The sequence below is a fragment of the Haliaeetus leucocephalus genome, unplaced genomic scaffold (genome assembly GCF_000737465.1).
Source record: "Haliaeetus leucocephalus isolate CR32 unplaced genomic scaffold, Haliaeetus_leucocephalus-4.0 Scaffold712, whole genome shotgun sequence".
Taxonomy (NCBI): domain Eukaryota; kingdom Metazoa; phylum Chordata; class Aves; order Accipitriformes; family Accipitridae; genus Haliaeetus; species Haliaeetus leucocephalus.
This window is the reverse complement of record NW_010973148.1, coordinates 674371-694361: the sequence shown is the minus strand read 5'-3', so window position 1 is coordinate 694361 and position 19991 is coordinate 674371. Positions and strand designations below refer to the sequence as shown.

The window sequence follows — 19991 nt, the reverse complement described above, 5'->3', positions numbered from 1 at the left end:
AACAGTGAACACTAGCACCTATATCCCTAGATCCATTAAGGATAAACCAGTATTTTATTCTCAAAAAGGATTTGAGGATAAAATTATTGAACTGCCAGTGAAATACTTCAGTGTCTAATTAAAATAGGCTACTATAATAGAAGATTAGTAGGAACAGATAATGTGCATATTAAAATCCAGAAAAATAACATTACTATAGCCTAAGGAAAAGAGCAATTAAAAGCATCGTAAAGCATTTAGATACATAGATAGAAAATAACCCACAGCTGTCTTTAAAGAAAAAGCATCACTCTTTGATCTGCTAGAAATCTTTAGGCCTCTCCATAGAATACTTGATGAAAGAAACTTGTCGATAAAACTTATTTGGGTTTTCAAAAAGCCTTTGATAAACCCTTTTCCGTGGGAAGATGTTGAGAATGTAATTATTCACAGAGAAAGAGGTGAAGTAATGTCATGGATTAAAAACAAGCTACACAGAGTATGTTAAGTTGTAACCAGAGGTCAATTTTCAACATCGCAAAAGATTAATGGTGTAGTGAAATATTCTCTATATTAATCTGATGTTGTTTAACATTCTGTTAATGATCTGGAAAAAGGGATGAATTATGATATTGTACAATTTTCCAGTAACACAAACTACATGAGCCAAGGCTAGAGAGAATATGAATATCTTCAAAGAGAGTTTATAAAGCTACATAAATTATGGATGACACTTAAGGTGCCACTTCTTGAACTGAAGACAAACATACATCTAAATGCCTACGAAATATGACCTATTCACTCCGCAGTCAACAGAGATAAAGAATGTCTGCCCCAGGTTAAGATGCACTGCAAACAAGGTGTGCTTTTTTCTCTTTTTTCTCTCTGAATAAAAAGTAAGCCTAGCACAGAGATGGAGGTGCCTATACGGTGGCATGTTTAAAACCTAATAGTCATGCACAGTGGAAACAATAACTTGAGCAGATACACAATTGTTAGATCCCAAATTATCCATAACTTCCAAAGAAAAAAGCTTGGGCATTACTCTAGTCATAGCAAGGACAATCATAAAAAAATAGCCAAATACAACACTCAATGTAAAAGCATGTCATGAAGTAATTCTGAAAATACACCAACTTTGTACATCAGTGTATAATAACCAGGTATGGCAGGTCTTATCAGGAATAATACATTCACATCCAGTTTCATTTTCACACAGAACATAGCAAAAATAGAAAGTCTTCCATCAGTACTATGTATTGCTAGAAGACAAAAATGGTTTTGTATGAAAAGAGATTCAATTAAAGGCCTCAATTACAACTAGAGAACAGAAAAAGAAAAGGGATACCATTATTGTATTGTTCACTTATAGCATGTATCAATTGAGACTAACTTTTCTGTGAATACAGGGAGTGTTGAATTCCTCTAAATAATTGAATATATTTAAAAGCTATTAATCTTCAGTAGCCCAACAACAATGGTAGATGCTTAAAAAAAGCAATGAAGTCATAATGCACAGAAATACCAAGCATTTATTAGCATTTTATACTCACTTTTAAGCATGTTACACCATATAACTGACACCAACAAATCACCAGAGACAAAACAGACAGTTATGTCTAATTTTCTTGAAGTAAGCAGGACTGCTTTATATTCAAAATTAAGCTTATGGGGCAGAGATCATGAATTGTGTGTTTCACAGCATAGATCAGCCACCAAACTATCTGGGAAGAAAATGCCAGTGAAGTTTAGATGAAACAGAGTCTCTTGCACTATCAGGATTCCTTGGATGAGAAAGCTGCCAGTTTGAGAGAAAGGAAAAGGATAAAAAATTTTGGTGTGGTCTCGTACAACACTTTCAGCTTCAGTTTTTAATGGTGTCATGGAGTAAATTGGCTTTTATAGCAATGTAGTTAATTCAAGATGTGACAGCAGTGAAATCAAAAGCAGGTGTTAGAGTGATATTAGGATTGAAGACAGGACTTGTTACTGTCCCTAGTCCTTACCTGGAATCATACAGAATCACAGAATAAAGTTTCCTGAATTTTTTACGTTGTTGTTTTGGTTTTATTCTGCCTTTAAAACTTACTGTGCTATTTGATCATATTCTCTTCCAACTTTGGCATCATAAAAGAAATACTGTTTTGTTAGGGGATAAAATGTGGGCCTCTGTTCATGTTTAGAAAATTATGTGTGCTTCACAGTTGTCTTAAAATAGACTTTCTCAAAATATAAAAGCCAAGCACACAATTACTTGTACACATGTACACAAAAGAAGTGTATCTTAGTTTCTAAGGTAAATTCAAATTTGCAGTGTATGTGCCTGCTAACTTACTTTCAGAATGGACACAGTACAAAAGGAATACACAAGGATCTGTCCTGAAAGAAGCAATGGCAATAAGAAGCATAAGGCAAATCACCCTAACATCCACACAGAAGACAGGCTGAACTGATTCAGAGTTGCAATGGCATTGTAAAAAATGCATCAAGTTGCATTAAAAAAAAAAAAAAAAAAAAAGAAAAGCTGTGAGCCTGGCACTTCTTCCCACATATAACTGGCAATGCAAATCAAAAGTATTTCAACTCTGTGCACTTAGCTACACAATTAGAAAATTGGAATAATTTATTTGCACCCTTCATATCTGTGAAACATTTTTAAACATGGCATGATTATTTTTTTAAAGTTTTCATCAAAAATCTATGACAACTGACAGAGAGCAACTGTACCTATATGTACATAGAAAAAAAATCTGTCTTTTAAGGATTAAGGCTTCATTGCCCATAATTAGAAGGGAGACTACTAATGTAAGTAAGAATAAGACATGAGCATTCACAGACTGGCAACGGGTATGGGTTATTAATTACTAGACGAAGAATGAGAGCACATTCCTGGAAAGAAGCAGAGGGACACAAGGGAATGCTGATGTTTCTTTAAATCTCCAATGTATCACGACGCTTACATCATGCTGCGTTGGGTTACATCATGTTACGACTAGTGATGTAACCCGTCGCAATGCAATGCACACATCGCATTCAGTCAGCACTTTTTCAGCTTGTCCACATGATCACCGTGGCCAAGAGAGGTTTGGTTGTGTTAATTAAAATTACTGTATTTCTATGGTATTTCTGGTTGTTCATGAATAGAAATGTCCTTGTTTTAAGAAAAATAAGGCAGGCAAATAGAACTAAAATGTGTTCTAAATATGTAAAACAAATGTGTAGAACATGCAGATAGCTTGATCTGATGACAATATGAAAAGCCACCCATGTGAATATATTATATAGTAATCTCAGAAGCAAGTAAATCAGGGGAGAAGTATCAGATGCTTCACTGTCACTATAAGCATGTTTCCTCATTAAGGATAAAACACATCTTTCTGTTCAGTCAGAGGTTTGTTCATTTTTTTTTCTTTATGGAATGTGTTAAATAGAACTTTAAGGTAGGGTTTTAGGGTAAGCTTTTCCTATGTGTCATGTGTGTAATGCTCTTGTACTACCAAACCAGGCTTCGGCACTAGGTGAAGAAATGATTTCCATGCAGCAGCAGGCTGCTGAAGGTATCAAAACAGCCCCATCGCCAGTGTCTCCAATGCACATGCTGGAGTCTGCAGCAGCTAAACTGGGGTTGATGGTGGAGGTGGTGCCCAGCTGGATATTCAGATAGCTGGGGCAGCGGCAGCAACTGTGATTAGAGCCTAATATTGCACACCAACTGTAATCATTTGCCTAATTGATAAGACTAAACCCAAGCAAGCCTAATTGTTGTCTCACCTTGACCCTTCTTTTCTTTCCTTAGTCTAGCCTTGATGCCAGTCCTTAGTGCTTGAGCAGAAGCATTTGGATTTAGCTATGGGCAATTTTTCCAGGTATCTTCTGTTTGACAATGTGATATTGGAATGCATGGTTGTAAATTTTCCCTGTCATAGACCACAGTAAGTTTGTTATTTCCTGCTTTGTTTTTCCATACTGTCCCTTGGGAAGCACGGTTTTTTCTAAATGTTTAAACATAGAAGAGATGAATGGCATATTCACAAAACCATTAACTTTTTTATTAATCCCATACTCCTTAATACTAAAGTTTAGATGGCAGAATGGCCATTAGCATAGGATGCAAAAAAACTGGCAAGGAGTCTGATGTCATATGCCAGTATGCTTTTGCTTTTTCTGCTGCCAGATGTGAGCATAAATTATGTCTAATCTACTGAACACACTGCATTTTCACTGTTGTTTTTGTTTATGTTCAGTTAATGTTTCTCCCATTCTGCCCATCTTTGAAAAAGGTATACACAGAGGGTGTATAGAGTCTTGCCAATTTTCTGCTCTGCTGTCCACCTTGCACACTTTGCTTATAGCTTGCACAAACACACACACACAAAAGGATAATATCGCTTTCTCTTGAAGAACTGATTGTAAATGGAGTATTTTTTAAGGTTGGTCTTCAATTTAAATGTGAATATGCATCCTCTTCCATTGGCAGTTATAGTCATGAAAGCATTTACCATTCCCTGACTAAATCCCACCGTTTCTGAACCTTCCGTCATCTGCTTGTTACTGTCTTGTTGCTAGAAGCTAATTCAACTGCATATGTGATTTCTTCAGAGCTCATCTCAGACAAAAATGTGTCAAGTTAACAAAGAACGACTCTTTAAACTGGTTAAGCTAAAACACTCTGACTGAAATGGGTTATGAGACAATCATCTGAGTAGCTTCACTAGCAAAGGCAGCAATTGCTATCTTGAAGAGTGACAAGCAGTGACTTTGTTTGCTGGTACAGCTGCCAATAGGAAAAGGATGTATCCGCTTCTCCGAAATATTTAAGTAGGTGAGAAATCATTAACAGAGAAGGAAGGATTACGAATTTGGTGGAGAAAGATAAAACACTAATTCAATCTTTAAGAATGGAGTCAGAAAGCAGAGTGGTATTATGTCGCCAGGAAGCAGGAGCTACAATTGATAAAAGAGTAGATGCCAACGAATGACAAGCCTCAAGACACTCAACACAGCTGATTCTCAGAAATATGTGACTCCAAGTTGCAAAAGAAATATTTCATCTGATTTCTGTTCATATTCTTCCTAGTCCTTCTCCTTTAATGACAAGACATGCTATACATAAATCTAATAGCCCCATTTAAAAAAAAAGTACTAATGAAATGCCTGGAATCAGATCACAACACAGTCAAAATGACTATGATTGCCAAAAGAAAGACAAACACATTTCTGGAATGGGGTCTTGATTCTGGTACTCTGGAAAAGTCTATATATGTATCAGGCATATAGCCCCTCGGACATCAGGTCAATCTGAAGTCAGTTTTACTGAAAGAATCAGAGTAAAGGGTTACATCTCAAATGACCCATTCTAAAGGAAAAAAAAAAAAGTAATGTAAATACAGTGGTGCAGGCAGAGTAATTGTATTAATATGGGTAGGTCTACATGGAGGATACAATCTTTAGATGCTGTGTTTGAACAGCAATCAGTTTTTAACTCTGCTGTGTTAAAATAACTGAATCCCTGAAGCAAGAAGGGAAGAAAAAGGGAACTGAGCTTGAAGGTTGTCCCTAAGGCACTATACCTTCCAGGGCTCCTTCTGGGACAATGCTAATTATGCATCAGCTTTCACTGAAGACTTTGCCTAAAGGCACAATCTAGCCATAAATAATTATTCGTATCATCGACTCCAGCAAAGACTCATTTTTTCTAAAGCAAGAATGTTAAACTCTGAATCAGGTCAGAAACCCATAAACATTAAATAAGCTGAAAAGTCTTCCTTTGTAGATTATGTAAAGCCTTTAAAGGAAAAATTCAGGTTTATGGATGAACCTGCTCTAAGGCTTACGCTAAAACATCTGCATTTCCTTATAATTAGTAGGAAGATTTATTCTGGAATCTTCTATCACCTTAGTGAAAAGTACTATGTCCTTCCTGCATCTAAGCAGCAAGAATTCGTAACATGACAAGCTCAGTTATAATAATCAGGCTTCTGCTAATAAGGAATAAGTAGAGTCTAGCAGAATGAAAACTTCAGCAGTTTGTCACCCACAAGGGAAGTCATTGGCAAAACGAAGTCTTGGTTTATGAAGTTTGTGGCATCGTATTTCACATTTGCAATGGAAAAAAACAGGTGGAATATACAGTCTGAGACTAGACTCTGATGCAGAAGTTGCAAAAATGCACCCTGGCATAAGAAAATAAATTCTGAGTAGATAAGTGTATTTTTTTTTTTTTACTGATGTACAGCTTCAGAGATAATACTCACATTCACATATTTGCAAACTAACCACAATGTCAAATTTATATACTTCATTTTAAATTTCAAATAACTTGTTGAGATACAGCAGGGCCATGTGGAACCTCATAATGCCTTTAAAAGTTCCAGTCTCATGGAGTTTTGACCCCAAATTTTTTTGCATAACATGATTTACTATCATCTTGAATGCTGTAGTTATACTCTTTTCACTTCATGTACTCTGAATAGAACACTGAAAATTATTTATCCTAAGTCATTACATTGTCATTATTTTTACTGCTCTAATACTGAAGTCCTAATCCCTATTTTAAACATGACAATCTTACTGTTTACTGCACTTGTAGAAATGCATCTTCATATAAGCGGCAAAAACAACTACTGACTTTAGGATAGGCACAGATTACATTCATTAATATTATGAAACAATATGTCTGTTTCCATATAAAATTCCATTATTATTTTGTGTAGATGGAGTGAGATGAAGATTATTTTACCATATCTATTTGCTGTAATAAGACAGTATTGGGGGAAAAGTAGGCCTTCAGCAGCTTAGGAAAAATGAACCAGAAAATGACGAAGTTAGTACGTTAAAATCCTGCCTCCTCAGCCCTCATTAAATTTAGCATCTTCTCTTTTCTGAAATAGATTCTATTCTATGTGCACATGAGTGTGTGTTGCAGATCCTAAAAGTTCTGAAAGGGTCAACAGGTAGCAGAGAGGCAAATAAGTTACTTAGTTTTTGGTCCTTGCTTTACCCTCAGTACAACCAAGCATAACGTGAGCTTTTCCATAAGATCTGTTAGGGTGACTGTCACATTTATTCTAAAAACATTGCTAGAATGACAAACCATAAGTATGTATGCAGGTATTGCTTTTTCCATTGCTTACATACATATTGCAAATGGAAACCTGGAAATGATACAAAGGAAAGCATGAGTTTAACAGAGAACTATAATCTCAAGTCCACCTGCAATTTAAAAGAGAAATAAAAATATTAAATTTCTACAAGAAGAAACTGAACAACTTGTGCTGCTAACTCATTACTTCTGGTAGTCCACCCAAATAAATGGGATACCTATAGATAAATAGAAATTATTTTCTAGGGACTGAATTTTGAAGAAGCTGTTTTAACAGCAGAACATGTTCCCAAAAATCCATGACAAGCTACACCATGTTGCTCATGTAACAGTTCCAGCATTAAAGTCCCTTTCCAAAGTTGCCATACATGACTGGAAGAGAATGTGCAGAAAGCAGACAGCAAGTCCTACCAACAGGAGCTTAATTAACAGTTCAGGTAATAAAAAAATGAACCATGTTTACATAAAACTTCCGATGAGACCTTTATTACTCCCTGATGTGGTGTACAAAGAAAGAAATGCTTGTTGTTAACTACGTTCCTTTATTGCCTAGTGAGCTCAGACCACACTGCAAGACACTAGCTTCAATCCTGTTCCCTTGGGAAGTCATTCTGGAAACAGTGTGGTGGCTACGGGCCAGAAGCTGCTGTCAAGTTTACTTTCGGAAATCCAGAACAACTTAATCAAAGTCCATATGTGGCACACACAATTGAATAACCTGGCTACATCTAATATCATATAACGTAGTTGTATTGCCTGGGGGGCAGGAATTGAACAGGAATCCAATAGCCTATCAGAAACACTAGAGGAACAAGAAAGGTAACCATTCAAGCAAACTTCAGAATAAATGGTCATAGTGGAATATTTTAGGTGCTTTATACTATGTTCAAAGGCATCAGAAAGAGTCAGAGAGCAACAAAAGTCAGAAATCCACGCACAAGATACATGAACTACTCATTGAAATGAACAGGAAACCTGCAAAATATTAATTTCACGAGAAGAAATGAGGAATATCAGCAAAGAAACAGATTAATTAAAATAACAAACAGAGCATACATAATGACAGTTTCATCATTTTTTCAAAGCATCCTGAACAGCTATACAGCTTCTGACCAAAATCCAGATGTGAGGTTTAAATTTGCTCAGAGAAAGTAAACTGCATATCGTTAGATCTTGTAGATCCTGTGATGCATGTCAATCCCCAGTTAAGGAAATTGCGTTTGCCTTCTCCCGTTTATAGCTAATGTAATAAATGCGACAACCAGGAGTAGCTCCAAGCCCAGGCTCCAGATTTCACATCCTCAACTCTTTTGTAGTTTTTTTCCTGCACGCATCAATGACTCTGTCTTTGTGAAGATGGTTTAATCCCTAATTAAACTCGAAGTGAGATTTCTGCTCTCCTTCCATGCACTACATGTTAAATTACTAGGAATAGCCTGAAATCAATGTAATACTCACAGAAGTAAATACTTATTGTGCAATACCAGAAAAAGAACAGAGAACTAGGGAGCTGAGAACTAAGTCCTAGTTATCTACATATACATAGAGGCTGTAAAAAATTTGACATTCAAAATGTAACTTAGACCCAGAAAAAAACCCAAAACTGAGCCTCAGTGGGTACTAGAGAGAAGAAGCCTGCCTCTCCAGGAAACAATTTATGCCACCAGTGATAGGCGGGATTTATGAGCCCTCACAAAGTAGTTTGGTTCTAAAACGTGTGTCTACAATTCTCTTGTAAACACGGTTTCTGCTGTCCAGCCTATTGCTTAAAGAAAAAAAAACAACCCTACAGATTACATCACCAAGTGGTAAAGCATTGATTAGATAGAAAACTGAAAAAAACTTTGAAATGTAATACTAAAATGCAGCTTTCAGAAGAGTAACGTACATGTAAAATAAAGAAGTTTCCATTAATAAATACATAATCCAGGCAACACACAGAAGTTTCAAATACGGGGGAAAATAAAATGGCTTTAATGAGTCCCTAAGAGATTGTCTGCAGTGTGTGAAGTAGCAGTGTAGGGAGATCCCTGAGCTAGCACCAAACAGGCTTACTGGCAACTAGAAGCAGAAAAACTATATCACATTCTTCCTACTCAAGCTAATTAGCTCTGGTAAGTGGCAAGAACACTTAGTTTCAGTGGAGCAACTCATTACATTCCCCACGCAGCACTACACACTGTAGATATATAAGTTTATTTGGGGTAAGCTTAGGGTAAGCATAGGAATATTTAAAACAGTATTGAATTTTATAGTGACAATATTCTCTCAAGGTTTTGCCTCTAGTAGCTGAACCTCATCTGTATTATATTCACTCTCTGAAACACCTTGTATGTCTAAGGGCTGGTTTTTACATATATATATAATTTCACTTGATTATTAAAGTAGCCTCTTTAAACAAAATGAAGACATTTAAATTCTCCAGCTAACAAACAGATCTTTTTCTTTTTGATGGCATCTGCTTTGAACATTTATCAGGAATTTGGTACTAGCAATAGCAATGTTTACATAGGCAAAAAAAAATTGTGGGAGAAAACCCCCTTTTTATCACAGCATTACAAATGTACAATTTTTGTTACAGTTTAATGAAATAATACAGTGGTGCAATGATGGCTTTCTTTGTCAGGTACAACTGAGGTAAATGTAGTATTAGTTTAAATGAATACCTGCACACAGAGTAATCGGTTACTAATGACTCTCCAATACTGCCCAAGTTAATGACTACTATTTACAAGAAATTAAGCTATCATTTGGTTTATTTCATTAAATGAAATATTATTTTTTCTAATTATTATGAAGAAGAAAAATCCAAATTAAAGCAGGTTAGTTCCTCTCTTTCCCTTGTAAAAACAAGCTGCATTATTACAAAAATTTAGTCATAGACAAATATAGTTCAGAAGCCTAAACTTGCACTACAATTTAGATTTCGAAACAAAAATTGATAAACTCTACTTTAGGCACCTTTTACTTGAATTGTCTTCAAAGGTAAAAAAAAAAATAAACAAAAAATAAAATATACATATAGCTGTGCAAACTGAGCTAAAATAATTCAACATGACTGAAAAGGCACCACCAAAATATCAGCTAATGCATTTGAATTCACCTCATCTGTACTGTTCTACTCCTGTTCCTCAGAGTAAACACACCATTTATTTATCTGTATTATTTTCAGACAGCTCCAGCCCAGTGAAGTCCCAAATGCCGTGCCCTTTCGATAACTGTCGGTGACAATCATCCTGGCCTCACAATCCCTTGCCGTAATTATAACCTCACACACCACCGGCACCAAGCTGAACCTAGGAAATTAATCTGCAAGGTGGTCTGTGGCGAAAGGCTCCCGCCTGGGGTGCACGTCCACTGCCTCCTGCCCTGAACTACCTGTCCACACTTTGCAATGACCACGTCTGCTGTCGTGAAGCTTTCCACCACAGCTGACTTGTCTTGAGGACTTCATGTGCAGGCTTCATGTGGGGTCTCACAGGTTCTTAACTTCTAATGTTGCGAAGCCTGAGGAAATCGCAGACTTTCTGATATATATTCTTGGGTAACAACAAAAAAGCGAATTCTACATCCAGTTAGAGAGATGCAATTAAAGAACAGGGAAGGGTGCCACACAGGCGTGAAGGACACACCTTCAGTATACCCTCCTATAAATCCAGAGTGTCCTACTTCATCCAACTTTGACCAGCATTGATTTCTGTGGAAACACCTGCAACAATTGAGATGAACACTTGCACAGTTACCATCCTGACAAGCTTTAAGGGAAGCTGGTATCCCCACAATGTTTTTCATTTTTCTCTTTTGGTAATGCTGGGTACTTGCTACAAAAAGATCTCTGAAAATGCAATAGAGCTAAAATGGATTTTCCAAAGCATCTGACATATAGCTACATCATTAGGACTATCGCTGTGTTCAGTTTGGTCAAGAACAACATAATAATAAGAAAACACTGGTTATGTCATACCTTTGTACTGAAATAGGTAATGGTAAACAAACTTTCAGTCCAAAATTTAATGGGGATTTATCCTTAGATCAGAGTAGATTTCTCATACAGAAAGTCATGAACTATTTTCTTATCCTAATTATACCATTAAATCTCTTTTCTATACAAAATATTTTACTCTGATGCTTTAATTAAGGTTCTAGAAGAGAAAGCAAGAGTCCCTTTGGCTCTCTTCTCTTATCTCGTGTTGTTATTCATATGATACTGCTGTTCTTACTTCACAGTCAAACAGTAAATTTGGTCTATGGGAGTTTTGCTGCTCTCTGTTACGTTATTCGTGCTAACCTATACTACCCTGTATTGCATGCATATTAACAATTTCCTGTTTTTTTTTTTTAATAATAGAGTACATATGTTATTTACAAATAACAACTCTTTTATCAAGCTTATTAATTACACAAATTGGTTTGAAACTTCCCATGACAGGATGGATGGTCTTCATTTTTGTGACTGCCATATGCATAGCTGATCTAGAATTTTTCTGAGAAAGACTGTAAGATTTATTTTGCAATTACATTTTTTACTTGCTTTCGTAGGCCAATGAGCCTCCAGGAATTATGTCTCTCTTCTCTACAAATAATTACACTGTTAATTAATTTCAGCTTTAATTTCAATGCCTTATGTTGCTAAAACTTTTGCAAAAAACATCTGCAGTCTCAATAGCAGAGATCCAAACTAACGTTGCCTCTGAGAAAAGCAAGGCTTGACTCAGGAACTATACCTTGTCTACTGCAACAACTGGCAGCCCAACCAGCATGACCATATTAACCAGTCCCAGCCCAGCTGGTGTCTAAGGCAGGACTACACAAAATGATGCCAACTCTTGCTGCCTTGAATTGCCACACGGGACATGGAAAGATCTGGGAATATTGTGAAAGGCAGGGAGTCAGAGGGATTTAATAGGACACCAAGTACAAATGTAAGAAACAAGTATTAATTTTTTTGCATCCAAATGATCATTATTTATTATTACTACATGAGAGCTCTCTTAACACTAAATACCAGAGAAGACAGGGCAGAGGCAGGGAAAAGGGCCCAGTTCTCTGTTCTTATGAATTTCATCTGTTAATATATACAAATTAAGATATGGTGATTCCACAGGACCAAATTAAAAGCTACTTCTAACTTATATTATGAAAACCTTCTTGTGATTTTCTTTTGGTTTTATGTTTTTCTTATCATACACAGTGGTAGTAGTGTTTTGGTCACACAGTTCAGCATTGGTGGCCCACACGAAAGCTGATGGCAGCAAAGAAACAATACTATCCACACAACGGAGGGGTGAAAATGCATTAAATATTTGTTGCATTAGGCTGGAGTAAAGCATAAAACTTGCACAGTGAAAATTGCCAGGGAAGAAAGAAAGTCTTATTTATTATTAAAAAAAAAAAAAAAAAGGAAACAAGATTTAATGAGAAATCCAGTGAGAACTGAATGCCATGAAATTTACTTGCATTCCAACAAAGGTGTCAAGAAAGAGATTCTATCTTAAAAGCGGCAAGACAGAAAAAAATAAAGGACTGGAGGAAGAATTTGACAGTGTCAAAAGACGTTCAGAAGAACAAGAAATTGATTTTAGCTGCTTTTGTAACCAATATGCTTTATATTGAAGTATTTACTTCTTCAAAACTTCAAACTTTCTGGTTGAGGTAGATTCATTTCCCACACCTAGAGCTAACAATAGGTTAAGCATTACAGAAGAAAGAATTAGAAACCAGATGTCTTCCTCCCTCAACAGCACCTGAACAACCCTTTCTATGATGCTGTCTAGACCAACAAACATTCAACAATCTGATGCCCTCAAGATGGAAATGGCTAAGAAAAGCCACTCTAGAATACCCCATTGTATGGTGGTTGAAGCACTTTCCTCTTGAGAGGAATGCATGGCTTCATGTTCCCTTAGCAGAGAAAACAGATGGATTGCCTGCCATACTCTAGATAAACACCTTAAATGTTGATAGTGAATGAAAGAGAATCCACTTCTCTTCTGTTCTCCTCTTACCTGAATCCACCCCAGAAAAAATGTTAAAAGCCTGAGAATATTTGCTTTTAAACTTCCTATTAGCCTAAAGGCTACAACATAGTTCATATTATAAATGTGCACAATGCAACAAAGGGACTTTGCCCCTTGGTGGAAAAGCTGTAAATAAAATACAAACCAAAAAATATTTCTCCCATTTTACAAGTCCACTATTTAACTTCTAAAAAAACAGGTTTCCTTAGGCAAACCCACACCATTGGCAAAATACCTCTGGAATCTGCATATGCATCAATAATAACACAATTAAATCACCATTTCTAGGATCCATTAGACTTAGGATTTATTTGATATACTTTGAAACAATATGGTCTTAGCATAGAATAAAACTTCACTCTGTACACCACTGCCTTTTCTTCCACTCTGATATTATTAATTTCAATTAATTCCACACATGCTGCTTTGACCCTGCCAGTAAAAGAAATACATTGCATGTATTTCCAAGAAATGAAGCTGAGTGGACAAAGCAACAACAACAACAATAATGTATGGTCACAGGTAGACTTCCCCTCTGAGCCTGCCAAATGCCAACTGTGCAGTCCCACACACACTTGCACAGCCCAACTGAAAACCTGCTGGTAGGAATAAATTGTCTAGCCAGACTGGTAACAGGAAGGTGATGTTAGCCATCTAACAAACTTTTTCCAAATCATAGAAAAAAAGATACCAAAAATGTGCTTCTAAAGCTTCTTCATGTTTTTAATAAAAAATCTAACTCAGCATATTCATGAAGTCTTTACTTTTATATTTTACATTACGAAACCCTGTGAACCCAATGACTTGCATTACACTAATGCACACCATAGACAGATACATTCCTGATATGAATAACTACTTTTGACTTTCATTAGGATTTTGTTACAAGATTGAATTGCCCTTACTGATAAAAAATATAGTATAATATAATATAATATAAAATTGAGATGCTTGAAATATTTCAAGTAGTCTTACTTCAAAATTCAGCCCTTGGTTCTTGTTATGCCTTTTCTGTTACATTAAAGAGTCTCTTAGTACTTGCTATTTTCTCCCCATGAAGGTACTTAAACACTGTAATCAAGTCACTAGCAATCTTCTTTTTGATAACCTAAACAGATTGAGTACTTTAAATCTTTTGCTGTGAGGCATTGTCTCTGGCTCTTAGGTAGCCCTTTTCTGCATTCTTCAGTCTTACATAATTTTTAAAAATGTGAGCTCTGTCAGTGTCCTAAAAAATATTGAGATTGAAAATACCAACTGAAACAATTGTTATTGTATTTCACAATAACTAAATACTAAAATAATGATGACTAGAAAATAAAAGAATAATGTTTAAATAAATGCAGTAGCTTCCAAGTATATCAAATTGGAACATATATCTGACAAGTCACGTGGCTACTAATATACTAATTATTGGAATATACTAATTATTGTCAGTATGTATGCTTAAAACAATGACTTCCTACCTGGAGTTTATTCTGCTTATTGTGAAGCTAAATTTAGACCTACCATTGTCAACAAAAAAGATCAGTACCAGCATTGTATGCTCTGTGGTTGGTTAAGCAGAAAATAATCGGGGGGGAGGGTTAAAAAGAGAAATTTTATTTATATCCAAACACAGCAAATTGAAGAATTCATTAAAAAATGACAGAATAAATTAAATTATAGAAAAGCCATCCTAAAAGCCAGCTAAATTGCCATACAACTTGGATGCCGCTCTGCAGGCTTTGAGGCTGTTAGTCTGCTAATTTAAAAGGCTTAAACCTATTTATTTAATGAATGTGCTATGCTGACAGCTCTAAAGACAGAAATATTCTATTTATCCACAGGATCGGTACAGCAAAAGAACGTAAGTATGACTGTACTGAGTCAGATTAAAGAGTGGAATTTCTTTCTTATAGTGACGATACTTGAAACAATAAAATGACACTTGCATTTTATTTCCAAATACTTATTTCCAGTTACTTACATGCCCGTGCTTGAAGAAATGGAGGTAAAAGAAATAAACAAAGAATTACTAAGCTAACCGATGTTAACTAAGGAAGCTATCAGTTTTGTAAGGGCGTAAGTTTGTGTTTCTTTAGCAGTCCAGTGAAGGCTCAAGCATACAGGCTCATATCAAAACCTCCAGTGAAGGCAGTGCTGTAATTGTGCAATAGGTTAAGTAGGCAATTAGAAGTGATAATGAAAAAAACTTGTGAAGTCTTTCTTTTTTTTTTCTTTATCTTTTTTTAAACAGGAACATCCATCTGGATAGTTAGAAACAGTAGAGAAAAGGATGAAGAGGTGGCTGCTGATGTGCAACTGATAGAAGGCAGCCATTGTGTGCAACAAAGTACAGCACTATTATTTTCATTTTAACTGCTCTTGAAATGAATACATTTAACCTAATAGAAAAAACTGCTTGGACCTCATTTCCATTTATTGCAGTATAATTAAACTTTTAAAGTATGACGCAAATTCTTTACAAGTCTATGTTGGCCCGTGGCACAGCTTGCTCCAAAACAGTCTCTGTGCACATAAAACCCTGAGAAGACATCTCAACATAATCATAGTACAGATTAGGAGTTTCTAGAAAAGATGAATACACTTATGACTAAACAAAGGACTGCTTTTGGCCTACACTAAAAGATGAAAAAAGAACTACCAAATAAGCCTATTCAGACCTGTGAATAAAACTCCAAAAGGAGAAAATAAAAATCTAAAGGTTGATATAGAAAAGTACCTTCTTTGCAGAGAAAGCAGAAGATAGATATATTAAAGGGAGCATAGCTAAGAAAGAGTGAAGATGCTGTGCCATTTAGGAAAAAAAAGAAGGTAGGAAAGATCATAATGAAATGTCTGTATCCCATCACAACTTTTTTTTAACCATTTATCCTTTGGTATCTGTACTGTTATTTCTGGGAAAATGTAGGTTGTCTTTACCAGCTTAGATCTACTTTGCCATGGCCCAGTCTCACCAGAGAGGATGAACAATGCTCTCTGTGCACTCTTTGGTCTGGTAGGAATTCAGGCCAGGCATCCCAGTGACTGTAAAAATTAGTGACTTTTTTGGTGGTAGCTGCTGCTTCCTCCTTCAGCAACCTTGTCTAGCAAGTCAGTCCTGCTCAGTGAGGTCCAAACTAGAGAAATGTACTGTCATGGCCATTTGCTAACTGTTGGCAGTTCCCCACTTCACTAGAGCTCTGGATTGCTCCCCAAAGGTACTCAGCTTTCTCCACAGTTAAGCCCAAGTATTTAACTTGGGCACACTGTGTGACTTGGCTGCTATCAGATATTCCTTTAATGGGTGTTCTGACAGCAGACTGGGCAAGATCCAACCTACTGCCTGCTGAACTTAAGAAAACAAATACAGTGCTTCTATTATATCTCACAGAGCATACAACTCCTCCCTAAAATGATACAGTTGTGCTCAATAGTTTTAGTTTCAGGGGAAAATCGAGAGGTCTACCAGCTTCCTAAAACTAATTTCATCCAACCTACAGCACCGACAGCTCTGTTCAGAGAATAAAGGAACACTATATTTCTTTACTCATTTCTGTGGCCAGCAACTATACCTATGAAATGTAAATTTCAGCAAAAATGTAGTTTGTCCTTAGCTCCTTTACCCAATTCAGCTGCACAACAGGGAGTACTGAAGTGTAATGCAAATTATCAGAGTATACAGGTAATTTTGCAGGAAATACCAATCAAAAATGAAAGTAATTTTCAAAGCAATTATCAGGCAAATAGGTTAGTGCTTTTTCATTGTTTATGAAAAATTCACAAGAGCGTACACACTTCCTGGGCTATAGGCAAGCCAACAACTTTTGAAACAACTGTTGGAAAACAATACAAAAGGCTTCTAAAAATCCTTCTTCATAATCTGCAAGAACTATAGCAGGCTATAAGTGAGTGACATCAAGACTGCAGGAGTATGTCACTCTTTGCGTTGCTAAAAAAAGTGCTAATAAATTCTGGTCTCAAAATTCCCACAAAAAAACACATAGCAAATCACAGTTACAATCTATCTGTGATTTCCAAATGACCAAATTCATATTATTGATTAAAAAATAGAAAAAATTGTTAATTCACTTGATCTATAATGTGTGAGAGTGGGAGGAATCACCCTTGTTTTATGCTGATGAACTTACAGGGTGCTAGCCCTTGCTTTTTTATTCTTTTTCAGCTGAAGTTCACATTAACTTCAGATACAACAACTAGGATAAAATTACCAATTACGTATTCATATGTCATCTTGATTACTGGAACTGACGTGTTTAAATTCTCAGGGTGTGAATCATTACCATTACAACACATTAGATAAACTGTGGCCCTTCATAGTATGTGTCCTTAAACTCACAACAAACAGAGGAGAAAATGCATTAGGTTAAGCATCCTTCATTAACTCTTTTTTCATCTAGGTTAAAAGTCAGGGCATTTGTAGTAGACTAAGAATGTGTGCATAGTTAACTCAAGTAGCTTTCTCATACTGCAATAGGCCAGTTGTGTCTAAAACTCTTTTCAGTCATTCTTAGTTGTGGGGAAGACAGAGCAATGTGCCTGTCAGTAGAGAAGGAACACGTGCATCATGGAACCATTTAGACTTTGAAATTAAATCAAGGTAACAGGCAAGGTTAGATCTAACTGGTCAGAGAAAGCAAGCTAGGGAATACATGCCCAAATGCTGTATTAAGGGAGTGGGAACCTGGGAAAGGTATGGTATTTTCTAGCAATAAACACCTCTTGGATTATGTAAAAACCAACATTTTCTAGTTCTACACAAAGTAAGTGTGCTGCATGCAAAAAGAATACAATGTCTTTGATGAATTAAGCTCTGAAAACAAAAGTAGTTGGTTGCTCCCTGTAAGGGTTGTTTAACAGCCACAAGAAAGTGAAAATAGTCAGGACAGGTTAGTGTCTTTGGGCTACACAGTCTTCGCTGAGTGTGGGCACTAAACAAGTTCTGTGCATAAAGAATGCATCTGGCAGTCCTGAAGTGCTGGACCCAGCGTACAAGTACATATCCCATTAGGTTCAGTCTCAGAAGGGTGTTTATAGGTCATGCAAAGTATTCATTTCAGAATGATCTACAAGGGTTATGCCAACTAGGTCACAGCCAGCTGGCAGATCTGCTAGAGCAAACACTTTATACGGTACTCAGGAGTAATTTCTTTATTAGTTGAGTGGTAATGAAGAAAATTAAAGGACTCACAGAAACATTCCAGGCCATTATGTTGCATCTGCAAAGAGCATACTTTCTTCCAAAATCCATTTCTGACTTCATGCTTTTGGTAAGCTTTATGAGAGAAACCTATTAACTATGCATCACATATTAGTAAAAGCTTTTTTTCATTCATCGGTAATTTATCTGATCCCTTCTGAGTTTAAATACTTTACACTGGCAGCTTATATGCCTTATCCAAACATGAAGTTTTTCCCATCTTTCAGTATCTGAATGCCTTAGGATCCTCTTCTGGCATAAGTCTTATTTCTTATATGTCTTTTATCTCTTGGAAAAATTCTATCTGCCATCTCATTTCTGACTACTTTGTGAAGAATGAGAGTAAAGAATTGAATGTAAATTTTGATCGCAAGGCTTCACTGTTCTATCAGCAAATTAGTCACATTATCTTTTAGATGCCCTAGTTTTAAACTTCTGTACTGAATCTCTTAAAATCATCCTGGTACAATGGCTCCCAAATCTATTGCCCTTTAGACCTTCCAGAGTTTTGCTTAGAGGTTACAATACAATGCAATGACATGCAGTGTTGCCAGTAAATGGGTCACAGAGGTGAATAAGATAGAGTCTAGAAAAAAATATGCATACAAATAAAGGTAAGAATATAGTCTTTTAGGTTGTAACTATATAGGAAGTAACCTGAGCCTTTTATCACACAGAGGCATTTCCTTCTTGCGGTTGTTTCTAACCCTATCAGAGAAGATCAATATGATCCTCATTTTCTAAATGGACAACCAAGGCACAAAGGCAGTGGAGAGTCTCTCTCACATCTCTTTCTATTAGAAATGCCCTCAGACCACCACATACCTTATCAATACAATACTTTTGGTAGATAATAAAAGGAACAAAAACCCAGGCAATTTTGCTTCACATCTCTGTATTAAACAAGAAATCTGTAGTAAACCTGTACATGAAATGGAGAAATTGGAAGGTAAATTAGTAGGTGCTTGTGGTGTCAAGTAATGCTTACAAAAGAAACAGTTACAAAACAGAAAAAAAAAAGGCTATTTGTGGTAAAATAACACATTCACTAAGTACCCCATGAAGAAAAACATCTGTTAAACTAGCTCCACTTATAATACAGAAATAACTGTTTCATCATCTGGTTTTAGGAGCTAACAGTGACTATGTTATCATTTCTATTGAGGCAAAGCGGGAAAAAGATCACAAGAGAAAAAAACTAATACAGACAAGCAAATCCAAAACCTATTTATTTGTATTTTGAAAGAAGTCAGTTAATCCCAACACTACACCATCCTTATTTACTGTGTTAGATATTATGCAAAACAAACATGATAAAATAGCATGCATTTAGAAGCTTGATACAATATTAAGAAGTAACATCTGGAAGCAGCACTCACAAATGGCATAAACTATTAATTTCATAATATTTTTAAAACCTGACACATGCTAGTACCTTCTAAACTTACCATCACTCACTAACTTCATCAATTATTTAAGAATAATAGAAAATTATCTTTATTATTACAGGCCACATTTTCAAAAGTGCTAAAAGATAAAAATGACTGGTTGAACTAAAGAGAAGTGTTACATGATGGAGATCTTTCACTGGCTTCCTAGATGCTCAGGCATTTTTGCAGTTCACTGTATGCATTTAGAGAACTGATACTTTCAATATCTGAACTTTATCCCCCCCCCCCCCCGCCTTTCG

General features: G+C 36.1%; 1 protein-coding gene across 6 annotated transcripts in view; it reads right to left on the bottom strand.

The window, feature by feature from the left end:
• The window catches only part of NLGN4X (neuroligin 4, X-linked), a 127104-nt gene that overhangs the window by 96302 nt on the left and 10811 nt on the right, over positions 1–19991 (bottom strand). The window contains exons 2-3 of one of the 6 annotated variants that reach the window (XM_010580428.1): positions 3757–3776; positions 3351–3388 (exon numbers count right to left, since the gene is read on the bottom strand). The exons of the other annotated variants lie outside the window; for them this stretch is intronic. Coding sequence (XP_010578730.1) covers positions 3351–3388; positions 3757–3776 — 58 coding nt within the window. The remainder of the gene's footprint in view (positions 1–3350; positions 3389–3756; positions 3777–19991) is intronic. 6 annotated transcript variants of the gene reach the window in all.